General features: G+C 45.9%; 1 protein-coding gene across 1 annotated transcript in view; it reads right to left on the reverse strand.

Annotated features, from left to right (window-relative positions):
- TNN (tenascin N) overlaps positions 1–25,989 on the reverse strand; it is a 119,561-nt gene that overhangs the window by 51,379 nt on the left and 42,193 nt on the right. The window contains exons 2-8 of the mRNA XM_004027935.5: positions 23,364–23,434; positions 22,351–22,550; positions 12,374–12,817; positions 10,497–10,871; positions 9,782–10,045; positions 6,276–6,461; positions 4,716–4,805 (exon numbers count right to left, since the gene is read on the reverse strand). Of these exons, the coding sequence (XP_004027984.3) occupies positions 4,716–4,805; positions 6,276–6,461; positions 9,782–10,045; positions 10,497–10,871; positions 12,374–12,782 (1,324 nt within the window). The 5' untranslated portion in view covers positions 12,783–12,817; positions 22,351–22,550; positions 23,364–23,434. The remainder of the gene's footprint in view (positions 1–4,715; positions 4,806–6,275; positions 6,462–9,781; positions 10,046–10,496; positions 10,872–12,373; positions 12,818–22,350; positions 22,551–23,363; positions 23,435–25,989) is intronic.

Consider the following 25,989-nt stretch of genomic DNA (forward strand, 5'->3'; position numbering starts at 1 on the left):
TACCAGCTAGCTCTTCACTAGCTCACCCTGAGTCTCCTAAACTTTGTAGGCCTCAATGTTCTCGTATGTAAAATGGAAATAATAATGCTTACAATCCTATTGATATTATAAGGACCAGAGATAATATTTACAACGTCTCACAATATACAGAAGCCCACTAGAATACAGTGATCACGCAAATGATAGAGATTGTTGCTGTTGTCCAGATGCTAAATGTGTGTGTTGGTGGCTGTGTATGAGACAGGAGTTCTGAATGGTGACAGGAGCTCAGCCTAGGACATGAAGGAGTTTCCAAAGTTTTAGGGGCTAAGCCATTTCAAATGGAACATTGTGTTTGGAAATCAGTAAAAAGTGAAAAAGATATTAAGAAAAGCAAAACTGCTATTTCACAGCATAGTCTAAGGAGGAAAGTTCTGAGAAAATTGATGACAAGTGAATATTCTAAGCTATAACCTTTGCTGTGCATGGGAGCTTGTGAAATTATAACAAAGCAAGCATGCTTTGTTTTACACACACCAGGGAAAAGCATGAAGCTATTAACAGAATACCATCATCATAAGAAAAGAGAAAGGACTTTAAACTCATTTAGTCCAACTCTTCATTTTGTAGATAGAGGACAAAAGAATGACATCACCTCTCAGTTAGTAGCCTCCCTTTCTTTTCATTGAATGGGAAGCATAGCTGTCAGGGTATGATGCAGAAGTCCAGGGACATTCCCCTCGCCAATCCCCCAGAGACACTGGCCTGGCGTATGCTTGCTGCTCCTTAAGCTGATCTGCTTCTGAGGCTGGCCTTTCTGGAAGGTGTTCCAGCACACTTTGAGCGTGTTGGGTAACAGGGTGAGGAATTTCAGTCAACCATTTCCCTGTTATGGTGTTAGTTACACTGGGTGCCTCGTTACATGAAAAATCCCTGAACGGTGTCATTTCCTCGTTTCCTCCTGCACATGCTTAGGCTGTTCTTAAGTTCCAGCATCCTTTTCCACCTGATGGGATGCAAAACGTTTGGAGAAAACAGAGATTCTTCTTTTCCCTTAAATTAATTAACAGTCTAGCCAGGTTTAAGAGTGTTTCCTGACCCTATAAATTACAGTCTTTTTCTTTTTGATGCTGGTAAAACACATGACACAAATTTATTTGCAATCCAATAAAATATTCTATCCTGGTTTTAGGATATAATTGACAATAAAAACACTTTTGAGTAGCAACATTCCAGTATATGTGGAAGGCCAACTAGCAATTCAAGGCCATATGTGATTAAATGCTCTCAGACCTCAGAAACAAATCTGGCTGACATTTAATGCGGTCATAGAAGGCTGCAGTGGAGAAACTGAGCACAGCCTGGAAGGATACATCACATTATTGCTGTGATCCCCTGAAGGACAAGGACCATGGCTTATCAGCTCTGGAAATTTCTAAAGGGACCAGGTCTCTTTGGCCCAGATACATCCTGCAATAAATGTTTGTTGAATTAAATTAATTTGTGGCTAGAAATAATAGCAAGAGTTTTCTAGGCTAAGTAACAACAGAAACCCACTTGCAGAGATAAGCCTTCTGTTAGGAAACCCCACGAACAGTCTGGCTACAGGAAGGCTTTCCCTGGGGAAGTAATGAGAATAACAATGGCCCAGGCTGGGTGGGCCACAGAGGCCAAGATAAAAGCGTTATGCTTCCTCCTCAGTCAGTGAAGAATCATAGAAAATTTTTCAGTTAGGAAGCAAACAGTATGAAAATTAACCAGAAATAATGGGCAAGAAGGATGGGAGGTGTGATGTTATGATTTATAACAAGAAACACATGTTTGGTTTTGGGTCCCTGATTCCTGGCACACAGCTCCTAAAACCCTTGGAATCTCCAAAGTGAGGTGTCTTCTGTATGTTAATGAGATGACTGCTGTAAGGGGTTGAGGGGTGCTCCTGGGTAGCCTCAGAAAGGGGGTGGTTTCCAGGGAACCAACCTTGTGATTAGAGGATTGGAACTACCAGCCCCACCTGCCCACCCCCCTAACAAGGGGAAGGAGAGAGGCGCTCACAGTTGCTAAAGGTTGAGTTAATCACCAGGGGCCAATGATGTAATCAATCATTCCTATATAATGAGGTCTCCATGAAAACCAAAAAGGACTGGGTTCAGAGTGCTTCCTGGTTGCTGAACAAGTGGAGGTTTGGGGAGGGTGGCACACCCACAGAGGCCACGGAAGCACGTACCTTGACCTATGCATCTCTTCCATCTGGTTCTTCACCTGGATCTTTGTAATATTCTTTATTATACTAAACAGGTAAACGTAAGTAAAGTGTTTCCCTGCGTTCTGTGAGCTGCTCTAGCAAATTAATGGAACTCAAGGAGGGGAGTCATAAGAACCCCCAATTTATAGCTGATTGGTCAGAAGTACAGGTCCTAACCTGGGGACTGTGACAGGCATCTGAAGTGAGGAAAGTCTTGTGGGACTGGGCCTTTAACTTGTGGGATCTGAGGCTATTTCCAGGGAGACAATGTCAGATATGAATTGAATTATAGAACACCCAGTTGGTGTCCGATGGAAAACTCCCTGGTGTATGGGGAAAAATCCCTTCCAGAGGTGAAATGTTCTGTGTTGTGTTGACTGTGTAAGAGAAGAAAAAGTGTTTATCTCTTACAGGAAGGTAAAAGTGGGAAGCACTTTAGCTTTGTAGTTTGAAAGGAAAATAAAAAACTCGGGACCCCAATTCACTCTGCCAAAAGGAAAAAATAAAGCTGAAAGCTGAGTTATGCAAGAAGCTGCCTTTCCTTTTGTTCCTACGCCGGATAAAAGGTTAAATATCTCCACAGGTAGCTACTCCATGTTCACCTTATCCTGAGAAAAGTGCAAATGTACTCAACACGTAATTGACTATCCCCCTACCTGCTCCTTTCTCTTCCAACATGGGAATTATACCCTCCCTATTTCCTCTTCAGCCCACTTTTCCCATTTAAATATTGAAGTCCTCAAAATGATCTTTGGAGAAAGGTACAGACCACAGATTGTTTCTGTGATTCCATGTTTCTTTCTCCCAGGCATGTCCTTAACCTTGGAAAAATAAACTTCTAAGTTGATCAAGGCCTATCTCAGATACTTTTTGGTTTGCAGTAGCTAAGCCCAAAGGTTTAGACTTGGGTATCCTGGGTTCAAATCCCAGCTCTGTCCTTTCCTGGCTGGGCAATCTTGAGCTTAACTTCTCCAGTTTTCTTATATGTGGCAGAGAAATAATAATAGTATCTACTTCATTGGATTGCTGTGAGAACTAAATGAGATATTCATAAAAAGTGCTTAGTGATTATAATGCCTGGCACTCAGTAAGCTCTCAATTAATTCAGGGCTACAGGGAATGCCACTGGAAGCACAGAAGTACTTACCATTTTCTAACTCATTAAAACAGTTCCCTAGTCCACTATTCAGGCAGACTGTACAGTCTACCTTGTCTAGTTTGTAAATTAAGTTATATGTTCCCCATTATAAATGCCCAACTATAACTGTTTCATACTGCAGATAAGCAATCTGTTAGGCAGCTGAAATAGTGAATTCAATTCTCACAACATCTCACCTCTTATTCTCACCACCATAACCAGCTATTTCCAGGACTGAATTGGAAAGAACTAAAAAACTTTTCAAGGAAGACTCAAAACTCAAAGACTCCTTCTTTACCAGCTCCAAGGATTAGTCTCCCCGAGTGGCACTATGTTCTAGATCACAGGTTTCCAGCACGGGGAAGGCAGGAGCACAGAGTTAATGAGGAAGTTCACAATTCAATATGGGCTCAAGCATGGTTTAAAAACTAAAAGTTACCTAGCATGTCTCGTATGTATGCCTACCATGTTTTCCGATTCTGTTCTGATTAATAAATTACAAACTTATTGTCAAATATGACTGATTTGTAACCTTTTATCATTATATATTTTCTCGATACACAGATGACAACATACCACTACTCCCATGTGAGGGTTTTTAATATCTTTTGACATTTTAGAGGAGTCTACTGAATGTGGTCATCAGGAAAAAACACAGGTGTGGTAAGAAGAAAATTATAGATCACTTGTCTTTAGGGAATAAGCAGCTATGTGCCTATGTCCTAGATAATAAATGCCTTAAAAACAACATGGTGATAGAAGCTATTAAAATAAGCAGAACGGTGTCAGACAGTCTTGTCCCTTGACTCCAAGACCCTGGGAGAGATTTTCAATGGCAAGAAAAATTTGAAATAGGAAAAGTTTGCTTCCCTTTCCCTGCCCAAAAATAGACATCAGTACATAAAGGGATAGACTCTCTCTACATGTAAATCCCAGAATTCTCTCTTTTTTTTTTTTGTTTTTTTTTTTTTTTTTTGAGATGGAGTTTCACTCTTGTTGCCCAGGCTGGAGTGCAATGGCACGATCTCGGCTCACCACAACCTCCACCTCCCGGGCTCAAGCAATTCTCCTGCCTCAGTCTCCCGAGTAGCTGGGATTACAGGCATTCACCACCACGCCCAGCTTATTTTGTATTTTTAGTAGAGACAGGGTTTTTCCATGTTGGTCAGGCTGGTCTCGAACTCCCGACATCAGATGATCCGCCTGCCTTGGCCTCCCAAAGTGCTGGGATTACAGGCGTGAGCCACCCCGCCTGTCTGCAAATCCCAGAATTCTTATCCAGAGAGGGGTCAGCCAAGAAAAATATGAGAATGCAAACATGATTAAACACCCATAGTGCCTCCAAGTAGCTCTCACCTGTCCTGCCATTCAGGAGGATCGGCTTGCCTTCCAGCTCTCCTCTCATGGGCACCACCGTGATCTTATACTCTGTCCCCGGGTGCAGACCTGGAAACAAGCAGGCAGCGCAGGATGTGAGTGCAGGCTCCAGACCCCTCTCCCCAGCACTACTCCTCCCTGGGATTTCTCCTGTGGGGGAAGATGAGAGGTTATGCTTCCTCCTCCAAAGACGAATCTGTATTTGCAGGCAAATAAAGCCCCGCAGGTGCAATAGAACATGAGGTGTCACTGAGGGGGCTTATAGGCTGGGGATGGGAGTAGGGCATCAGAGCAAATGAGATGACAGCAATTGAAATGCATTTCAAATGTTCTCTGGTTCTTCACTGGGCCACCTAGCACTTATTTCCCGATTTTATTTATAGACCCAAACGTGTTTCTGCTCCAAGCAACCCTTTTCCTTCCAAAGCATCTCTCCTTCTCATTGTGACATTTAGCCTAATTTTTTCCTATTTATTTATTAGAGACAGGATCTCACTGTGTCACTCAGGCTAGAGTGCAGTGGTGCAATCACGGCTCATGGTAGCCTCAACCTCCTGGGCTCAAGGGATCCTCCCGCCTCAGCCTCTTAAGTAGCTGGGACCACAGGCATGAGCCATTATGCCCAGCCCTTTTTTTTAAAAAAAAAGTTATTTCTCTGTAGAAGCAACTAGAATTATTTTTCCTTGGGCACAAATATTCAGACTGTGGTGGTAAAATGCAGACAAACAGAAGCTTGTGTGAGGCACACACCCTCATTCTGCACTCCACAAACACTAAGAACCCCAAAATGTCCTGTCAAGACAGAACTCAAGGAGTGGACAGCAGAACAAGGCTCCAGGAGGGAATTTACCATGAAGCTAATAAGCCCAACACTTTCACGGGCCCATTCCAAGGCCTTGTACCTGATTGGGTATTCATGATTGCCTATTACTTTTCTTAAAAAAGAGCCCTGGAATTGTACAGACTTCAAGCACTGCCAAACTTGATCCATCGCTGCAGCCTTGTTTCCTTAGCAGCCATTTGAGCTCTAGCTCTTGGCAGCATTAGCTCAGAAATCTGAGACAGAGAGCCACCCCTGCTCACTGCACCCTGCCCCCCTTCACATCCCCCAACACAACCCCTTCCATACATCATGCTCAACAAACCAATCTCAATCTCTCTCTCTCTCTTTCTGATCCCTTCTGTCCCCAACACCCAAATACAAAAGTTCCTCCAAAAGGAATATCTATACACCATCAAATCCATTCTGAGACACAGACAGGGTCTTCAAGAGAGTTTGCTGACTTGGAGAACATCTCACAAATATAATCTGTTAACAAGGTGCCCTGGGATCGAGCTCTGGAATGCTGGGGCAGAGTCTACAGGCCTCCCAGGTGGGCTTATGTCTGGCAGATGCAAGGGTCAGATTCAAGTGTGATTCCTAAGGCCCCTGGGCTCTCTGTGCACACTTGAGCAGTGCAGATGCCAGTGCCCTCTGCACACAGTATCCCCACCTCTGCATCCACAGAAAACATCTCACATTCCAGTGATGGCTCTTACCAGTGATGTCATATCGGCTCTTGGGGTCACTGCTCTTGGGCACAGTGACCTCAGCTACCTCCTGTCCTGTCATGGGGCCATATCGCAGCTTGTAGTAGTCCACCTCAGTCGAGGGGTTTTCCCACTCCACGTCAAGGGAGTTCTCAGTCTCATCTGTCACCCAGGCAGTGCCAAGCACAGCAAGGTCTAGGGCAGGGGCGACGGAGGCAAGAGAAAGTGGTGAAGAGCAGAGGTTCCAAGGTTCTGTGACAGGCTGTTGGTTATCAGGTCAGCTCCCTTTCTTGACATCTCAAGAGCTGGCTTCAGCCCTAGGGCACAGTTCTTAGCAGGTGTCTTTGAGCTACCAAAGTAGCAACTAAGCTGCTGGTTTTCACATATTCCATGGGCAGACTGTCTTTTGGGAAAGCCTCCACTTCCCCATCCCATCAGAGGCCATGCGGTCTTCCCTGTCCACACTGACTTTGGCCAAGCCCAAACTGTACCTCTCAGGTTGGTCACCCAAACCACTCAGTCCAGAGCTCTGACAGCTACAGCCCTGAACTAAAGGCCCACTCTTCAGCTGCAGAGCCCCTGCCCTCTAAGACGACCTCAGGATAAGCAGCTCAGGCACTTCCACGGAAAGTGGAGAGAATCTATTTCAAACTTTCTCAAGGACAACATTGGTAATCCAACAAGCTCCTTCCTCCATCTCCCAAATTGCAGCCCTTGCCTCTCAAATTCTCCTCTAAGGATGAACCCTAGGCAAAACTATAAAGTAGGTGAATTTTAACTTGGTCCATCTGAGTGTACTTCCTGCTATTTTTACCAATTTTAGCACTTCCATCTGGTACCTGGTATTCTCATGCTGCCCAATCTGTCTGTCCTGTGAAGGAAGAGAGTTATTGTATACATTTATTCATAGTAAAGTATTAATGGCTAAATGTTTACTCTTCTACTCAGAAAAAAAAAACATGAAGTTACAGTGATTAATACAAAGGAATGGATCATTGCTACAGCTCTAAGGGGAGAACTTTTCTAGGGATGGGAGGACTAGGGTCTTTGAGAAGCACTTCGAATTCCAACAGCCATATCCCAGGCTGAGGGAGCCTGGCCTTCTAAGTTTTTGACAGGAAAGCCAAGGGCCTCCAATTCTCAGGCTTCCCCTCTTCATCAGTCACGCCCCCACCTTCACCTCCCTGGAAGTGTCTCCACCCAGGCATACTGACCACTGACGGATGATGCAGGACCGAGAATTAGTGTCAGGCCAGGTGTGAACTCAGTGATCTCAAGGTCCCTGGGCTCTGAACATCCCCGATTCAATCAGTTATGGATAAAGAGCCTCACAGAGCCTTTTCTCTGAAGCTTTTCCTCTCACCCACTGGCTTCCATCTGCCAGGTGCTGTTTTTAGACTCCCATTAAAGATGGAATTCCCTGAAGGCCAGGTCAAGAGGTGAGTAATAAATGTGACTTGAGGCTTATATAAGAGTTCCTACATGGTGTAAAAGAATTGGGAGGGAATCACAAATGAAAAAGCAAGGACTTAATGAGAATGTTCACGATTATGGTGGGGATGAGTACCTCTTGTCTTAGGCTCCCCTGAGGAGCAAATAAGAATGTGTTTAACCTGAATCAGATTAGAAAGAAAGACAAACTTCACACTTGCAGAATTTTACAAATCCTGAGAGCAAGATGGATGAGGGGTTGCTAGGACTTTCAGAATAGGCATCTCTGTGCTGCACTGGGAGGCTTTGGACACAGTGCTAGCTGTACCAGAGGCAGCCACAGACAAAATGGGGAAAAAGAGAAAAGCAGACTCTGCCAGCCAGAATGGGCCTGGCTCCCACAGTGAGGACTTGGTGTCTCCTATTGAACATAAACCATTTCACAGGACATCAATGTCAGGTCACTCTGTGACCACGTAGATCAAGACAAAAACAAGACACTTCCATGATCAACTCTCAACACAGACAAAAACATGACCATTGTCCAAACCACACAAATAGCTAAACACCCACTCTCCTGACTACTGTGAGTGATGGCCACTTCTGTTACAATCACCAACTTTAGCCTCTCAGAGGGGAGAGGCTCTCCCCACTTCTTGACAGCACCCAATCCCTGCTTCCTTACACCTTCCCCCAAATTACCTAACACAGGCCCAAATTCTCTAACCAGTCCTTTCTAACGCTGTCTTACTGAGACACCTCCATGGTCCCCCATAGTGTGCAGTCACCCATGCTAGAACAATCAAGACACCCAAGTTGTTCAACTACAGGGGTGCTCCTGGGGGTCTTTAGCTTGAGGGCACTGACAAAGGTAATCACATATGGTGACCTCATGATGGCCAAGTCTCTCACAGCCCTTTCCAACACTGACCCAGCCCCACCTCCACCCTAGTCCCACCACCATAAAGGACAGGCAGCTTGATGTCTCTGCAAAGACAACTGCATGCCAAAGTTCCATCCATCTGTATCTTCCTAGATCTTTCCCTAGAAGTTTAGGGCAGGATGGAGGCAGTGCATTTTTAGCACCTAGAACAGTGCCTGACAAATGGTAAGTGCTCAATAAAAATGTACTGCGTGAAGGAATGAGTTAGTCATTCAACCAACTACGTTTCTCCAAATCCTTGAAGATCTAAGCTGCTTTAAGAATGTTCACGAGGAGACAAGAATGTTTAAAGAGTAAGCAGTGATGCTAATCCTTCTAAACATTTTGGTGGCGTTTGCTGGTGCACAGGAGATTCTGTTTCTTCAGATCAAGCCTCCACCATCCTCCATCTTGTTCTGTACCCCAGGCTGTGATCTCTGTGAATTGAGTCTGCCTGTTTCCCTGACCCTTTGGCTTCCAGGTTCAGCTAGCAGGAATCACCAGCAGATCAGAGGGCAGGAGACAGAATTCTTTGGAGACACGGTGGACTGCCTGCATCCCTCTACCAAAACAACCCTACCAGGCAGCTCTTTTCTACAGCTCTCTCTGGGTCCAAGTACCAACGTCTATCCCTTGCCCCTTCAGGCAGGAGAGTATCCTTATTGATGCAGGTCTTAGTGTGTCACCATCCAACCCCTACCCACACCTTTGTGAACAATCTGTTAGTTAAACTTTGAAATTTCATTTACCCCATTTGTGTCCTGTCTTTCCCACCAAGATGAATCTAACTGATACAGGTGGCTTCAGCAGCCTCTCACCCATACCTATCTGAACTTTCTGAATGGCTTTGGGGGTTCAGTGAGAGACTGGGGATGCAGGTCTACACTTTGACTGTTTATGAGAAGGTGCAGACCCTGCTAATCTCAGGGACAGAGAAGACCCCATGAGCCCCCATCTAGCAGGTCTTCATGGGCTTGGAGAACCCAGTAATCAGGGAGCGAGGAAAGAAGAGAGAGAACTGAGACTCTTCAGAACCTAGGATTGTGGCAGGTGTGTTTTTCAAACCCCTAATCAAGGCAACTGCCTACAGGTGTTTAATGAAAGAAAACATTTAGAATGGGGCCTCTCCTGGGAACCCTGGGGCATCAGGTGTCTTCCTCACCTGTGGTGGCAAGTAGATGCTGTGGGCTGCTAGAAACTTCTTTCTTGACGTTACGCAGGGTGACTATGTACTTGGTTCCAGGCAGCAAACTAAGAATCTCATAGCTGTGCTGCTCCTTGGGCACTTGGATCTGCTTCCCAGAGAGCTCCTTCCCCAGGGGGTAGTAGCTGAGGAGGTAGTGATCCACCTGGCTGGAGGGCTCCCAGCTCACCAGCAGAGAATCCTCCGTGTTCTTGAGCAGCTGCAGGCCCTGTGGGGTGACCACTGCAGGCAGAACAGGAACAGGGCAGAGAGGGTGAGCAAGGGAGGCGATCCAGACCCAGTGAGTATTCCCTGAGCACTATAAGCGTGGGTGTGCAGGATGCAGACCTGTGTAAGGCGCCATTCCCGACCCCTAGAAGTTATTATCCGAACGACAGGTAATTAATACTGACCCCCTCACCACACACACACACTCACACACAGCCATTAGATCACAAGACCAGTGGTCCTCAAGGTTAGGGCCTCTAACCAGCAGCATCAGCATCACCTGGGAACTTGTTAGAAATGCAAATTCTTAGGCCCCATCGCAGAATCAGAAACTCTGGGGTTGGGACTCAGCAATCTGGCGTAGGCTAAAGGAAGAGACCCCCAAAGATGACACCGTGTAATTGAGGGTTAAATGGTGCATTGGAAAGAAGAGTCCGGCAGCCCGAGGGCACATCTCCGCTCTCACCCTGGGCACAGTCCAGGCCTGTGAAGCCCTCCTCGCAGTAGCACTCGCCCGTGTCACAGAAGCCGTGGCCGCTGCAGTCGCCGGGACAGCGCTTCTCGCTGCAGTCCTCCGACATGAAGTCCTCGTGGCACTGGCACACGCCGCGCACGCACTCGCCGTGCCCGCTGCAGTTCTCAGGGCAGGCCGGGTAGCCGCAGTCGGCACCCACGTAGGGCTCATGGCACAGGCAGCGCCCGTCCACGCAACGCCCGTGGCCGCTGCACGCCCCGGGGCAGGCCAGCCGCTCGCAGGCAGGGCCCTCCCTGCCCTCTTCGCAGTGGCAGCTGCAGGTCTCCAGGGAGAAGGTCCCGTGGCCGCTGCAGTGGCGGCTTAGATCTGAGAGGGAGAGGAGAAACAGTAGGTTGGGTTGAAGGGTTGTGCGTGGGGATCTCCTTCCTTTGAGATCAGCCATGCAAGACCCAGAAATCATTAGCCCCACTCTTAAGGGTCTGGTGATTTCTGGGTCTTGCACGGCTATTTTTTGGAGGATGGTGGAGCTCCACAAGGGAGAAAAGGTGTTGGCCCTTTCCAGCCTGGGCCAGGCTTTCTAATCTGTGACATCTGCAAACGTCTCCTTCTTTCTCTGCCTGAAAAGGTTGCAGGACCCACCCTTCTTTCCTTTCCCTTCCCGTGTGAATTCCCCGGTTCCTTCCTCTCTACATGGTGGTCATTATTTAGTGCCTTCCTATGGAGGGGCCTTAAATGCTCCACCCTGGCCAGCTGACACTGCAGGGCAGGACTCCTGGGGGGAAAGTGAGATCCAGGGAGGTTGGAGTTTGCTGGAACTAGCAAGGCTGGGACCTTGTGAAATGAGCCCAGATTGAAGTCTGGAAAAAACGGAACTGCAGAAGCTGCAAAATAGCCTACTCTCAACTATGGGTACAGTGGAGAAGGGATTTAACCAGGCTCCCCTGTCTGACCCTACACAGCAAGAGGCAGCTGGAGGGCAGACTGGTTAGTGCAGTCTCCTCTGTGGCCCAGCTTCTGCTTTTCAGAACAGCTTTCCTTCCTAAAAACGCTTCCAAAGTGGGGGCTCCTCAGAAGCAAGTCCATGCTGGTTATTCATGGCAGTGTCCCTGGTGCCCAGTTCTGTATCTGGATCTGATGGTTAAGGTGCTCTTTACCATAGCAATTCCTTCAGGCATGAAATCCTATGCCAAAGTACCGTTCATTATCATTGGATCAGCCTGGGCAGTTTATGTTTAAAAGTGACGGGGTTGCATTGGGAGAGAACCTTCATTATTTGTAAAATTAAATTGTAATTATTTTACAATTATAATTGTAATTTTTACTAATAAAATAATTATAATTTACTGATTTGTAAATTCCTCTAAGGGCCAGGAATCTTCTACACATCATCTCTAGTTCTCAGAACTATACTAGTGGATAGAATCACCCCTGTTGGACAGTTGAGGAAACATAAGGGATTTACCCAAAGTCACACAGCTAAAAAGTGGTAGAACTGGGATTTGTAACCTGTCTTGTCTAGCTCCAAGGCCCTATCTTTCCTGTGTATCCCATTGCTTCCTCTCTGAGTAGCGCTTTGATTCACAGGTATGACAGCTCCTGGAAGCATTCCCATCTGGAAGCAATAGGCCAGGAGTCTAGACTCTCTGCAAGAGCTGCTGGTCCCTCCCTGCTCAGCTTCCAGATGCCCCCTGGAGCTAGTACCAGTGAATAAATGAATAAATAGCAGGGATGGGCCCCCTAGAGAAAACCCAGAATGAGAAGTAGGAGCACACCAGAGTCACAAAGTGCTCATGAGGCTAGTGGAAACCCTGGAACATAATAGGTGCTCATCAAATGTTTGTTGAATGAATACCAGGTGGTGAGCTCACCAGTGACTCCCTGGCAGCAGCGCTGGGCACTACACTGTTCCTTCATCTCCACCATCTCTTCCTCCAGCTTCTTCACCCGGGCCAGGAGGTCCTGGACACTGCCTGCCAACTCGCAGTCCTTCTGTGGCGTCTGAAGGCGGATGTTGTGCCTGAAGATGATGTTCTGTTCCTCCCCGGCCTCCCCCAGGGCCAAGAGCGAAGCCCCATCGTCACTGAGGGGCTGAGGGTCAGCGTCAACCTGAACCAAGGCAGACTTGGGCACATCGATCTTGTAGGTGTGGCTGACAGTGACCTGTTGCTCCTTGTTGCTGCAGCCGGGAGGCTCCAGAGTGGCTGGGGCCGAAGCCACCAGGAGCACAGAGCCAAGCAGGAGCCCCATAGGGAAGCGGAACATCTCCTGGAGACTCATCCTTGGAAAGACAGGGAGCAGACCCTCCAGGATGCCTATATTCAGAAACATTGCAAAAGAAAGCCATGGAGATGTGCTGAGGGAAGCTGGCTTTTTTTACCAGATTCTAAGAGCCCAAGGAAACTGGGAAACCAGCAGAAAGAACTCATTCTATTTCTCCCAAGGATCCGAACCAAATTACTTTCTGTTCCTGCCTCACAGATTGCATATTCCTGCCTCCTGTCTTTGCTTACTGTTCACACTGCCCAGGATGCCCTTCTCTTCACCTCTCGTTCTAGGCTCACCTGCACTTATTAATAATAAGAAGAGCAGCTCTCTTGTGTTGACAGCCTATTGTGTGCCACGCTTTGATCCCCCTAATTCTGGATCTTTATAGCAACCCTAATATTATCCTCCCTCTTAACAACATCAACAATAAGAGCTGCACATAGAGCACTTGCTATGTGACAGGCACTATTCTAAATGTTCTAAGTGTTTCACGTTTATTAACTCATTCCATTCTCACAATTGTTTGTTGGAATATACTATGATGACCTCCATCTTATAGATATGGAAACTGAAGCACTACTACTTTAAATGACTTGCCAACCAGCACCCAGCTCAGAGTGGCAGGATTTGAACCCAGGCAATCTGACCCCAGAGTCCATGCTCATCCCCATAATGCCATGCTGCTTTGCACAGATGAGAAAGCTGAGCAAGTTGTCCTGAGTCCCACAGCCAGGAAGAGCAGAACCTGTACTCAGACCCAAGTCCACTGACTGCAGGGCCAGCATCCTGCTCACGACACTCACTTGTGAACCAGTAAAACATAAGAATTTCTAATAAAATTACCTGCTCCACAAAGTCTTCTCTCCTGTCCCCCTGCCTTACCCAGCTGGAGACTAGCTTCACTTCTGCTAAGCATTCAGAGAAATGGACCTGTCCCTCACTGCTGGTCTCTTGAGCGTTGACCTGGTGTTACAGTTACTCTTGTATGCAGCTTGTCTTAGGCCGTGAGCCTGTTAAGGACAGGACTGGGCTGATTCATCTTGGGGCCCTCCTGTGGCAGGAGCACAGTCACACATGCTGAGAGGTTTGGTCACTGTTTCTCAAATCCATCCGTGCATGGGTGGCCTGGTTTGTCAGTCAAGCCAGGCGACCTGAGATGGGGCAGGTGGTTAGGTTTTTCCTCCTCCTTCACCAGGAGGTGGTGTCTTCACCACTGCCAATGAGCAGAATAACTCTCTCCAGCCATTTCCCCTTGTGCCCCCAACCCCCATCTAGGATGGCCCATTCTTTGCACACTAACAAGCTGAGGCAGGACAGACCACAAGAGACCCAGCTTTCACCTCATATTTTGCTCACAGGAACCTCAGTCACAAGATACATCCCAGTTGGGCTTGCATAGCAGCAGTTATCTAGAAAGTGATCTGCAGAGCTGTCTCTTGACGATGGGTTTCTGTAACTAACCCAAGACCTGCAATTATTTATGCCAAAATTTGAAGTCAGGAAACACAGTCCTCTCCTGTGGTCTGCGTTTTGCTTGAGCACAGGCTCTCCCTGCCCGTGGTGAGAGGCAGTTGGGATATGGTGGAAAGGCACCTCAGACAGGCTGTAGGATGTGCATCCCTAAAAATGCTCCTCATCCTGAGCCTCCGCCTCCTTGTCTGTAACGTGGGAATGACAGCGCGTCACCCCTCTTAGATGTGAACAGCAGTGAGCACCATGTCTGGTATGTGAGCAGGGATTAGTCAATATTTTGAGGTTTATTTTGTTTTCAATCGATTTACTGAATGTGACTTCCTTTTCTTCCTCATCAGTTCTGCTATAAAGAATAATGCTGGCTGGGCACGGTGGCTCACATCTGTAATCCCAACACTTTGGGAGGCCAAGGCAGGAGGATCACTTGAGGCCAGGAGTTCGAGACTAGTCTGGCCAACATGGTGAAACCTTTCTCTACTAAAAGCACAAAAATTAGCCAGGTGTGGCGGTGCACTCCTCTAATCCCAGCTTCTTGGGAGGCTGAGATAGAGAACTGCTGGAACCCGGGAGGCGGAGGCTGCAGTGAGCCGAGATCATGCCACTGCACTCCAGCCTGGGCGACAGAGCAAGACTCGACCTCAAATAATAATAATAACGCCTAGGTTGAAAGGCATCTTTCAACTATATTGATTATAAAAGGAAGAAATATTTCTAGCCACTAAGCCAAATTCTAGTAATATGTAAAATGTTTAACTTTTAATAGTCATCATTCATTTAGTATCAGGAAGTTGAGGAAACGGGGTGAAGAGCCCTGGAAGAATAAAAGAAGAAGAAGAATCACAATAGCATTAAATGCTAAATGTTATTTACTGAGTTGCTGCTATGCACTAGGCATTGGCTGGGTGCATTATTCCTCGTAATTAATCCCCAGAGCTGCCATGTAAGGTCAGTGTTCCTCTCCTCACTCAAAAGGTAAGGAAACCAGATCTGAGAGGTAAAGTCATTTGCCAGGGTTGCCCAACAATGAAGTGGCAGAGCCAGGATTCAAACGCAGACCCATCTGATTGCAAGCCTATGCTTGCTCTGTGCCAATATGACATTCTGATACAAATGACAAATGAGCACAGTTAGATACATGTCCCTATGCAATGCTTTCATCCATTATACATGTTGTACCCAAGGGATGTGACACCACTGTGAATTAAGCAGAATGGTACCTATGAAGGGTTTTTCTTTGTGTTACCCCTTTGCCCTCCCACTCCTTCATGGCTCTTCCTATCACCAAAAGCACGTATTGTTGATAATAATAAAAGCTCACTTCTTCTGAGAACTGACTGCATTTCAGGCACTGGACTCAACACCCGGCAGATGGAATGGAATAGTCAATGGGACACTTCTTATTGTCCTGTGACTTGGACCATGGGTAATAAGTGCCTGCACACTTCTTTTTTTTTTTTTTTTTTTCAGACAGGATCTCATTCTGTCGCCCAGGCTGGAGTGCATTGGCACAATCACGGCTCACTGCAATGTCCACCTCCTGGGCTCCAGTGATCCTCCCACCTCAGTCTCCTGAGTAGCCGGGACTACAGGTATATATCACAGTGCCTGGCTAATTTTTGTATTTTTTTTGTAGAGATGGGGTTTCACCATCTTGCCCAACCTGGTCTCGAATTCCCGGGTTCAAGCAGCCTGTCCACCTCAGCTCCCCAAAGTGCTAGGATTACAGCCATGAGCCACTGCACCTGGCCGTGCCCACACATTTCAAAGACAGTGTGCCACTGGAGGTTTGGGGGTTGAGGGGGGGGTCACGGTGAATTAGTGGGGGTGGCAGGCAAAGAGACCAGTGCCTGATTCTGGCCCGGAGGAATTCACAGGTGGAAGCTTGGCTGGAACAGGCTGCATGGCAGAGAGAGGAAGGGGGCTGCAGTGTGAGAGGACTGAAACTCAGACTTTGGCGAGGCCAAGTTGATGTCACAGAAATGAGGCATGTTAGAGCTACCAAGAGGGCAGTTCAGGGCCCAAGCTGAGGTGCAGGTCCACCGTTCAGCAGGAGTGTGCCACCCCAAGGGGGCGACTGCAGGAGGACATGCCCAGTGGGTGGGAAGGGGAATATCTAAAGATCCCACAGAAGCTCCCCACAAAGGAGGGGTGGCCCAGCACTGGAAGCATTCACCATAACAAGGGCATCCAACAGAGGGAACCACAACAGCCGCAGTAAAGTAAAAGTGCCCTCTCCCTTCTTTTCTAACCCTCACCTCGCCCCAGGCAGCAGCAACCTGGTGAAGCCAGAAGCAGCCATGCAAGTTAAGGAGAGAGAAGTGGAGGGAGGAAAGCCCCAAGCCCCTTCCCTCCAGCTTCTCTGCAGGTTCCAGCATCAGGTCTGAGCTGAGAAAGAAGAAAAGATGTGGCTTGGATGAGAGACTGAGGCTCAATACTGAAATGGACTTGCTTTCACAAAAGCAATTCTCTTCTAAGACCAAAAGCCACCAGAAAAGCTCTGGAATCTGCTTGAGATTTTTGTCAGAAGATGGGGGGAGTGGGAAGCCAGGAAAATGAGTTGGAAGGCAGGTGTAGGATAAAAATAATGATATTTCACAATGGCCATCCTTAGACGTTCATCACAAAGATAAAAGCCACACACTATTCTCCACTTGATCCCCAGGATAGGAACTGAGGCTCAGTGGCATTGAGCAACTGATTATGCAATTGATGAGCACACGGCCACAGATGCAACCACAGATGCACAGTGTCCAGCAATGGAGCCACTAATCCCTATGCACTTCTGCCATTCGCCAGTAACAACGCATATTGATCTCTGAAGCACCTACTGTGTTCATGGCAGCACATGAGTTTCCACTGTCCAAAAATCTTCTTCCTGGGCAAAAATAGGGCTGAAAAAGCAGACTTCTCTGCCCATGCTTTCCATCCCACCCCCCACCCCCAGCCTGAGACATAAATGAAGTGCAGATGGTTTTCTGAAGAAGTTCTCAACGAACGCAAAAAAAAAAAAAAAAAAAAAAAAAAAAAGCTGCGGACTCTTGCCATCAACCACAGTAAGGCTGCCCAGAGCCCAGGTCTACAGCATTTGTTTTTGTAGCCTGGAATATGAGAAATCCCAGAAGTCCCTGTTGGAGCCCTTGGTGTTGCCTGTCCTTCTGATTTGTAACAAGATGTCCTCATTAATTACTGCCTCTCAGATTCCACAAGTTGCACTCAGATTTTCCTGGGTAGGTTGATTGTTCGAAAGAAGATGAGAGCAAGGAAAATCCTCAACCTAACACTCTGTCAAGTGTAATGAGCAAGAAGAGAAGCCTGCTGGCTCTCACTCCAACACGTGGCAGGAAAGAGACTCCTTGTTTAACAGCAGAAGGGAAGGATGACTTCATCGACTCTTTCAGTATGCACAGCAAACCACAGGCTGAGCTCCGCGAGGGTGGGGAGGGGGCAGACAGGGCAGAAGATTTTTCTGAGCAAAACGCAGGATGATACATTTCCAAATAGGGAGGATTATTCTGCTGAGGGGTATTTTCCCGTGGAAAGTTGGGTAAATTCTGCAGGGATGCATGAAGCGAAGGGCATTTACATGCAGGAAATGTGTATGCAGGAACCACAGGAAACAAGTTGTCCCCAAGAATCATTGTCTTACAGAGGCTGGTCATGTCTTTAATTCTGACTGCAGAAGGGGTGTTGGGTGGTGTGGGAAGGTGGGAGGGAGGGATACATTAGACTCAGGAACAAATGCTGCCTTGTGTTGCTTTTACCAGAAAGGTTCTTTGAGGAGTACACGACTGACCATGGGCTGCATGGATGGTCCCCCTACTTCTGCCTTCAGATGTTGCAGGGCTCTATGCTTCTGCTGTGTTCTCTCTTGGTATCTGCATCTACCACTGTGGCTTTAATTTCCAGCCAAATATTGACAGCTGCCAAATCTGTATGCGTGTTTCTAGCCCAGGTATCCTTGTGAGCTCAGAGATGACAGAGAGGGCCGTGACTGTGTTGATCCCCTCTGTATCACCAGCCTCATAGCACAGTCCTGCCAAAGTAATATTTTGTGAAGTAAGTAGTAATAGCCACTGGATTTGTGTGTGTCTGTGTATGTGTGCTTATTAGATAATGGACATTGTGCCAAACGCTATAAAAATTATCCTCATTTAATCCTCAAAATCCTGGGTGTCAGTTGATATCATTCTTTGTGACAGGTCCTCAGAGAAGTTAAGTAATTTGCCAAAGGACACACAGCTAAAAAGCAGCAGAGCTGGGATCACACACCAGGTCTGTCCACTGCCTGCGTCTGTGTTCTTCATCTGTCTGTTATATGTCCTGTATATACAAAAAAAAAAACAGAAACAAACAAAACACCAAATGTCCTCCGTTCTGCCACGTGTTTTTAAGAGAGGGTTTTTTCCTGAAAATAAAAGAAACCCAAGGCATAAATTGGGTTTTCACTTAAAAATTAATAAATCGATAACTAAATCTTGTGCCTGTACTTCCTCTGAGTGGTGCCAAGGATGATCCACTGGGAACATAAATTGCATTTCCCTCACGTAGAGGTTAAGTCCCAGTCAATTCTCATGAGAAGCTGGAGAATTCCCTTCCTAGGAAACACCAAAGTGCACAGATACTTCTGTCTGCAGGGGCAGATGGCATCCAAGCCTTGGGCAAGGGAGGAGGATGGCCCCTGAATCCTGATGGTCCTCTTGGACCCCAGGGGTGGATGGTTTCTGTGTCACCTCATTTTCCCCAAAGAAGGACACACACCCTGGGTCAGGAAAAAAAAAAAATACTACTTACGCCAAAGAAGAGAGGTAGCCAATTTCTAGCCACTGTTACAGACCTTTATACTTAAATTCAGGGCTTTCTCTGGTTCCATTATTATCTCATCCTGCCTTGACAGTTAACCACAGGAAAATGAAAGCACTGCTTTGGGTTTTAGAAAAAGTGTATCATCATGGATTTCCAGCAGAGTCACTTAAGAAGATATTCTGTCCCCAAATGACAGGGTGGATATCATTAAACTATGAAGGAAAATGAGGGAGATGAGTGGCTAGGGATGCATCAATGTCACAAATGTCACTGGCAAACTTGTCACTCCTTCCTTAACTCTCTTTGGTATATATTGCTAATGATCTACAGCTTGGGCCCTGGGTGACTCAGGGGCCTTCCCTGTACTTCCCAAGTAACCTGGTCCAGGACAGCAAGTTCTCAGCTGGCTGAGGAATCTACCCTGGCTCAACTCACCTTGAACTAGAGGCTTAGGGGACCGATTTCACCTCTGTATCTCTTTCTCCTTCAGATCCAAGAAAATGGATACACAAGGGAGGTCTGTCTCTCCTAGGTTAAACTCCAGTGGAAGCAAGTACATACAAACATTTTTATTTCTAGTCTCTGTGACGTTGAATATAGGATTGCATATAGGATACAAGACAGCTAAGTGTGGAAGAGAATGGAAATTTGGTTTTATGTGATAGGGCTTAGTATGGTCACATTCTGGGTATCACTCTGTCCCCCCATTCTCCTAGTTCTGTGGGATACCCAGGGAGTGTCCAGGAAGTCCTTGGAGATGACTCTCACACCACCGTGCTAGAACCCTTTTCCTGGAGAGCCATCCCATCAAGTCTGCCCACCCGCCTGAGGCTTGAAAAGATCAAGGATGGTGTCCTGACCCAGCCTCAGCACTCAATCACTTTTTCAGGGGTGACCACAGGCTCATTTTGTTTTGTTTTGACAACTGACTCTTAATCTGCCTTGCAAAGGCTCAAATGAGTGATGATAATGGTAGCTACCATTTTCTATGCATTTATTACGTGCCAGGCTCTGTGCAAAGCACTTTAAAATCTCCTCTTGGACATCAGGCAAAGATGTTCATTTACCCCCAGAGAATGAATCACTTTCTCACAGCAAGAACTTCCTTTAGCTTTTGTGGGACCAAGCTCATGCACAATAACAAGATAAAATAGACACAGGACCTAAATTCAGGAACCTTCCTCTCCCTTATTCAACCAAACAGCCAGTCCCCAGAATGACTAAATATTACTTTGTATACAATTAGCCGTAATATCCATGGGTGTGAGGGGCGTCAGATTAAAACAAAACAAAACAAAACAAAAAACCCTGCAATTTCTTTCTTTAGCTAATGTGTTGTTTTCCACATATTGAAGTAACTTTAAAGTTCCAGCCTTCTAGCAAGGAGGAGAGTGTTTGCTAATTTCCAAGCATTTGCACTGTTCCACTCACACTCGCTGGGTACAGATTCAAATGGTGGCTGGGCAGCATTAGCAGTGAGTCCACTGTGGCAGAAGCAGCAAAGTCCCTGTCCATCCAGAGATCAGGCCTGAGATCTTAGCAACCTCAGCTCACAGACTGGTGGCTCCAGATGTGGCTACAGGACCTAAACCATGATCTCATGTCTATATCCAGATCCTATAAGGGCCAAGGCTCTGGAATGAGCAGTGAATGGACAAAAGTTTCCACTGGGCCTGGGCACAATTTCCTCAGGCATCTTCTCAGAAACAGAGTTCTGCCCACCCTACATTTCAAACCACAGAGCAGCACTGGACTGGAAAGCCAGAAGCCACGGGATGATTTGAAATCATTTGTTCTATTTTCCCTCCTTCGGGAGTCAGCTGCAGCCTACAAACTGGGAACAAAGCAGTACTTAGAGTTGTATGAAAGAATGCCAGGTGCCTTCTTCCCTTCTCTCCTGGAAAAATGATACCAGTATCGATACTCTATTTTTTCCTGTGTCCGACACTGTCACCTTGATTCTGAGTCTGCAACAAATGTCCGAATGTCAAGAGGCCAGCTGCCCATAAGTAGCCCTGACCGAGCAAGGTACCATCTGATGCCTTGGTGACACCTCAGCTTTTCCAAGAACCAGTGGATTTTAGGCACTGTGGCTAACCTGTGTCCCAATGTGGGCAGTTTGTTACTTTTATGTTGGAACTTGTTCTTTTTTTTAATGCTTATATAAGCAACACAGGTTTCATGCTTTTAAGTGAAGCCCTGCCTGTTCTCATTCATTCTTTCTCCATCCTTCCCCCAGATCTCTCCCAAGCACAAAAATTAATAAGTAAAAAGTAAGACCTCCAAAAACTAGTTTTTTTGGTTTGTTTGCTTTGTTTTGTTTTTGTTTTTTAGATGGAGTTTTGCTCTTGTTGCCCAGGCTGGAGTGCAATGGTTCAATCTTGGCTCACCGCAACCTCCACCTCCCAGGTTCAAGCAATTCTCCTGCCTCAGCCTGCCGAGTAGCTGGGATTATAGGCATGCGCCACCACGCCCGGCTAATTTTTTGTATTTTTAGTAGAGACGGGGTTTCTCCATGTTGGTCAGGCTGGTCTCGAACTCTCGACCTCAGGTGATTCACCTGCCTCAGCCTCTCAAAGTGCTGGGATTACAGGCATGAGCCACCATGCCCGGCCAACCACATCATTTTTTTAGATGTCTTGAAATGTTTTCTTTGAGGTATTGTGAGGGTAATAGTATGGGGATTTCGAGAAAAGTTGTCGTCTTAACAAATAATAATTAAAACCTGTAAAATTAAATGTCTGGAGATACTTCAAAGCTGTTCAAATGTGTTTGCAAACATCCCCTTAACTGATTCACACCAAATCCAGAAAAAGGGAAAGTTATCATAGCTTCCTAATCGTAATTAAAATAACAATTCTGTTTTAGGATTTAAAAGAATAATGAAATATAACAATACTAAATTATCCAAAAAAAGAGAGAGAGAGAGAAAGCTTTGACATTGTAAGTAAGTTAAAAAGAAAAAAAGATGAGAAGGAACATCTTAAAGGAAACATTTTATACAAAAATGTGTTACGCCAGGTAGAAACTGATACAACACAGACGCATCTGTGTTGCAGGAAAGAGGATAACTATGCTTAGCCCTGTCTGAGACTGGAGTATAATACTAAGGATGCAGTACACGGGTCCTGAGAGGTACTTCCCAATTCATTTTAACTCTTCATGGAGGTGATAGGAGACTAATTACACTGCCCGGATTTTCAGGCTCGGGAACGGAGGCACCTGAGCCACCACTTTTGAGCTCATCCGCATTGGCCACCTCCCTCACTCCAGTAAGTAAAGCTTGGGCAACTGGCACTCTTACCTGGGAGGCTGCTGGGTGCCTCTTCCAATGCTGCTGCTCCTGTGAGCCGGTCTCCTCCTGCCGCAGACCTTGGTACTTGCTGGTTGTCCCTCGTTCTCGTCTCTCCTTGGCTTCCCTTCCTGGGTTTAAATCCTCTCTAGGCCAGAGGAGGAGCAAATGGAGACTCCTGGTGTTTTCCTCCCTTCCTAGCAGGGACTCTGCTAAAAGATAATGAGCAATTCCTTCTCTTATTCTAACTAGGAAAGAAAAATATATACATCTCCTTCTTCTTTTTCACTTTGATTACACAGCAGCTAAAAATACTGGAGGCTGTTTCCATTTAAGTGAATCCAGAATAAGCATATTAAAAGAGTTTGCCTGTCTCCTGGCCAGGAGCTGGGTCTCGGGGTTCAAAAGTGCATTTATAAAGTTTCTTTCTCTTTTTCCTGTTTCAGGCATTCTGGGACTTACTGCCTACTGCTTTTAAAATGGGGAAAAGCCTTTAGCACAGAAAGAAATGAGCAGAGACCCTCAGGGACAGAAGCTCTTCTGACTTCCCTCCTCCTTCATCCATCGTCTCACACTTGTGAGTGGCAGGACTCTGAAGTGGGGGCAGGAATAACAGACTGGGGACATTCGGTCCCACAAGCCCACTGTGACCCTCACCCCATCCCAAATGCCTCCCACACGCCAACAGTACAAGAGCTCCAAAATCAGGAAAGAATAGTCGTGCCCCTTTCTGGCTGCCCTTCCTCTTTTGCCCTCAGATGGACAGGCCTTCATCCTTCCTATGAACCAGAGTCATTTCAATAGGGCATGGGCTGACACCTGCCACCCTTCGTTACACCCCATCCCTCTCCTGCTCTGTGGGAAGTAGATTCTGGAGTGCAGATCCACAACAAAATGAAGGAGACCATATGTTTCCAGTTCAGCTATGTCAGCATCAAATGCTGCTGGAGGGAAAGGAAAAGGAGAGACGGGGGACCAAAAAGTGGCCCCCAGAAATTGGAGGGGGGTTCCCAGAGGCAGCTTGCCTGGATCTGAAGCTTGTGTCTGCTACTTGCAAATGACCTTTGACAACTTCTTTGTGGCTCAGCTTACTCGTCTGTAAAATAGGAATAGTGTCTTATGGTTATTGTGAGGTTCAAATGAGTAGATGGGGTAAAGAACTTAGACTAGTCCCAAGACACAGTGAGGACTTGGTAAAGATTACCTGCTACCATGATTATTATAACTTTTTAATTCTCCTTATGTATCCCACTAAATCATATTTGATCCTCTCCACCTCAGTCCAGGCAGGTTCATAGTTCTCTGCCCTTCACTTACAACCACAAATAATCCTGCTATCTGGCCCTGGAATCTGGGCCAGCCATATACAGAGGTGACCAGTGCAGTAGGAACCAGGGTCACCAGAAAATTTCCCAACTCCCAAACATCTCTTTTCTCCCTTGGACTTTTTTCTCTGCTTCTTAAAAGGGAAAATCTCTCCCAGAGGATCCTAAGACTCTATTGCGCCCTCAAGTTGCTCTCCTATTCTTAATTTCCTTTCTCTAACTCTCCCCAAATGAGTGGTCTTCACCAACTCTCTCCGTGACCCCATTTTCCATGCCCTCAATAGGAATAACTAAACCAGTGCACCAGGCTCCTAAGAAGCCACCTTCCTCCAGTCTCTCCTTATTACAGCTGGTATTAGTTAGTTGCAGGACATGGAGCTGTAGCAAAGAGACCCTCCAATGCAGTGACTTAACAACATAGATGATTTCTCCCCAAACAGTAGAAGACAGTGGCCCAGGGCTGGTAGGGCAGTGCCACCATCCACAGCACACACCCACCACTCTCTAGGGTCATCATCTCCCAGCCAACAGGAAGGGTAAAGGGATGAGGGCAGATGGAAGTGCGTGCTCATTCCTTACAAACACAAAAACAAAAACTTTTTATTTTATAATTATTTCAGACTTGCAGAAAAATTGCAAAAATATTAAAAGAATCCCTGTATACCCTTCACTCATATTCTCCAAGTGTTAACATTTTATCATATTTGCCAATCATTCATTCTCTCTTAATAGTTTTCCCTGAAAACATTTGAGAGCAAATTAAAGACATGATTTATCTCTTTACCCATTTATGTCTAAAAACTTTAGTATAGGGTGTTTCCCAACAACAAGGGCATACTCTCTCATAACCGCAATACAATGATCAAAATCAGAAATTGACATTGACATAATACTATTGTCTAATTTATAGATGATATTCAGATTCCATTGATTGTTTCTCTAATGTCTTTTATAGCAAAAGAAAAATAATTTACAGACCCAGGATTCAATTCAGGATAATTAATTGCATTTAGTTGTCATGTCTTTAAAATTTCCTTAAATTGGAATAGTTCTTCAATCTTTATCTTTCATGACCTTAACATTTTTGAAGAGAAAACGTCAGTTATTTTAAAGAATGTCCTCAGTTTGCATTTGTGTGGTATTTTTTCATGCCTAGATTTAGGCTATACATTTTTGGCAGGCAGCGGCAGAAGCGGCGTGTCTTTGATCCATCACATCAGGAGACACTTAATGGCAGTCTGTCCCAGTGTTGGTGATGTTACCTTGGACCACTTGGTTAGGGTGATATCTGCCAGGCTTCTCCACAGTAAATATTTGCCCTCTTTTATTTAACAGGTATATTGTGGGATGATGTTTTTAAACCATGTAAATATTCTGCTTCTTTTTATATTTTCACTCACTAGTTTTAACACCCATTGTTGATCCTTGCCTGGAACAGTTACTACTATGCTGGCTGCCAAATGGCGATTTTCCTAATTTCATCTTTCTTTTTATGTTTACTAGATAGAATTCTATTATAAAAAGTAATTTTTCTTCCCCCACCTTTATTTTATTAATCACCTTATATTCAAAGTGACTCATATTCGTTTTTCATTCTATGGGTTATATTCCTGTATTATCATTATTTTGTTGCTCAAATTGCCCCAGATTTGGCCAGGGTGAACCCTTCAGGCTGGTCACTGTGTGCTTTTAACACACTTCCATCATTCTTTGAGTGTTTCCTTACTTTTGGCACAGCAAGATATTCCAGACTTATCTTGCACTTCTCCTGCCCAGTCCTTTAGAAGCAGCCATTTCTCCAAAAATCTTTATTTCTTTCTATTGGAGAATGATGCACGTTTTGGATAACGCTAGAAAAGGAACACATCACTTCTTCTGCATCCCATTGGCCAGAATTTAGCCAATGTGCACATACAGCTGCCAGAGAGTCTGGCACAGTGGTTGTGTTCAACTAAACCTCAGGAGCTCTGTGAGTAAAGAAAGGAAGAAAGAATAGGGGTTGATGGGCAGCTTGAAGTCTGCCACAGAGCCTACCCAATCACTACCGGCATAGTGTTCTCCCTGAATTCTAAAATCTAATCATATCTTTTCCCTGCCCCAAATCCTCCAGAAACTCTCATTACTTACAGGATTATGCTTCTAAAGTTCTCTGTAACTGCCCAATCATGCCCCTTCCTATGCACCTCCATATCCAAATTATTCCCCTGCTATTTATAAATACAAACCATCAGGTTTTTTTATTTTTTACTTATTTTTTGAGACAGAGTCTCACTCTGTTCCCCAGGCTGGAGTGCAGTGGTGAGATCTCGGCTCACTGCAACCTCCA

This window comes from Gorilla gorilla, chromosome 1, assembly GCF_029281585.2.
Source record: "Gorilla gorilla gorilla isolate KB3781 chromosome 1, NHGRI_mGorGor1-v2.1_pri, whole genome shotgun sequence".
In the NCBI taxonomy this organism is placed as follows: domain Eukaryota; kingdom Metazoa; phylum Chordata; class Mammalia; order Primates; family Hominidae; genus Gorilla; species Gorilla gorilla.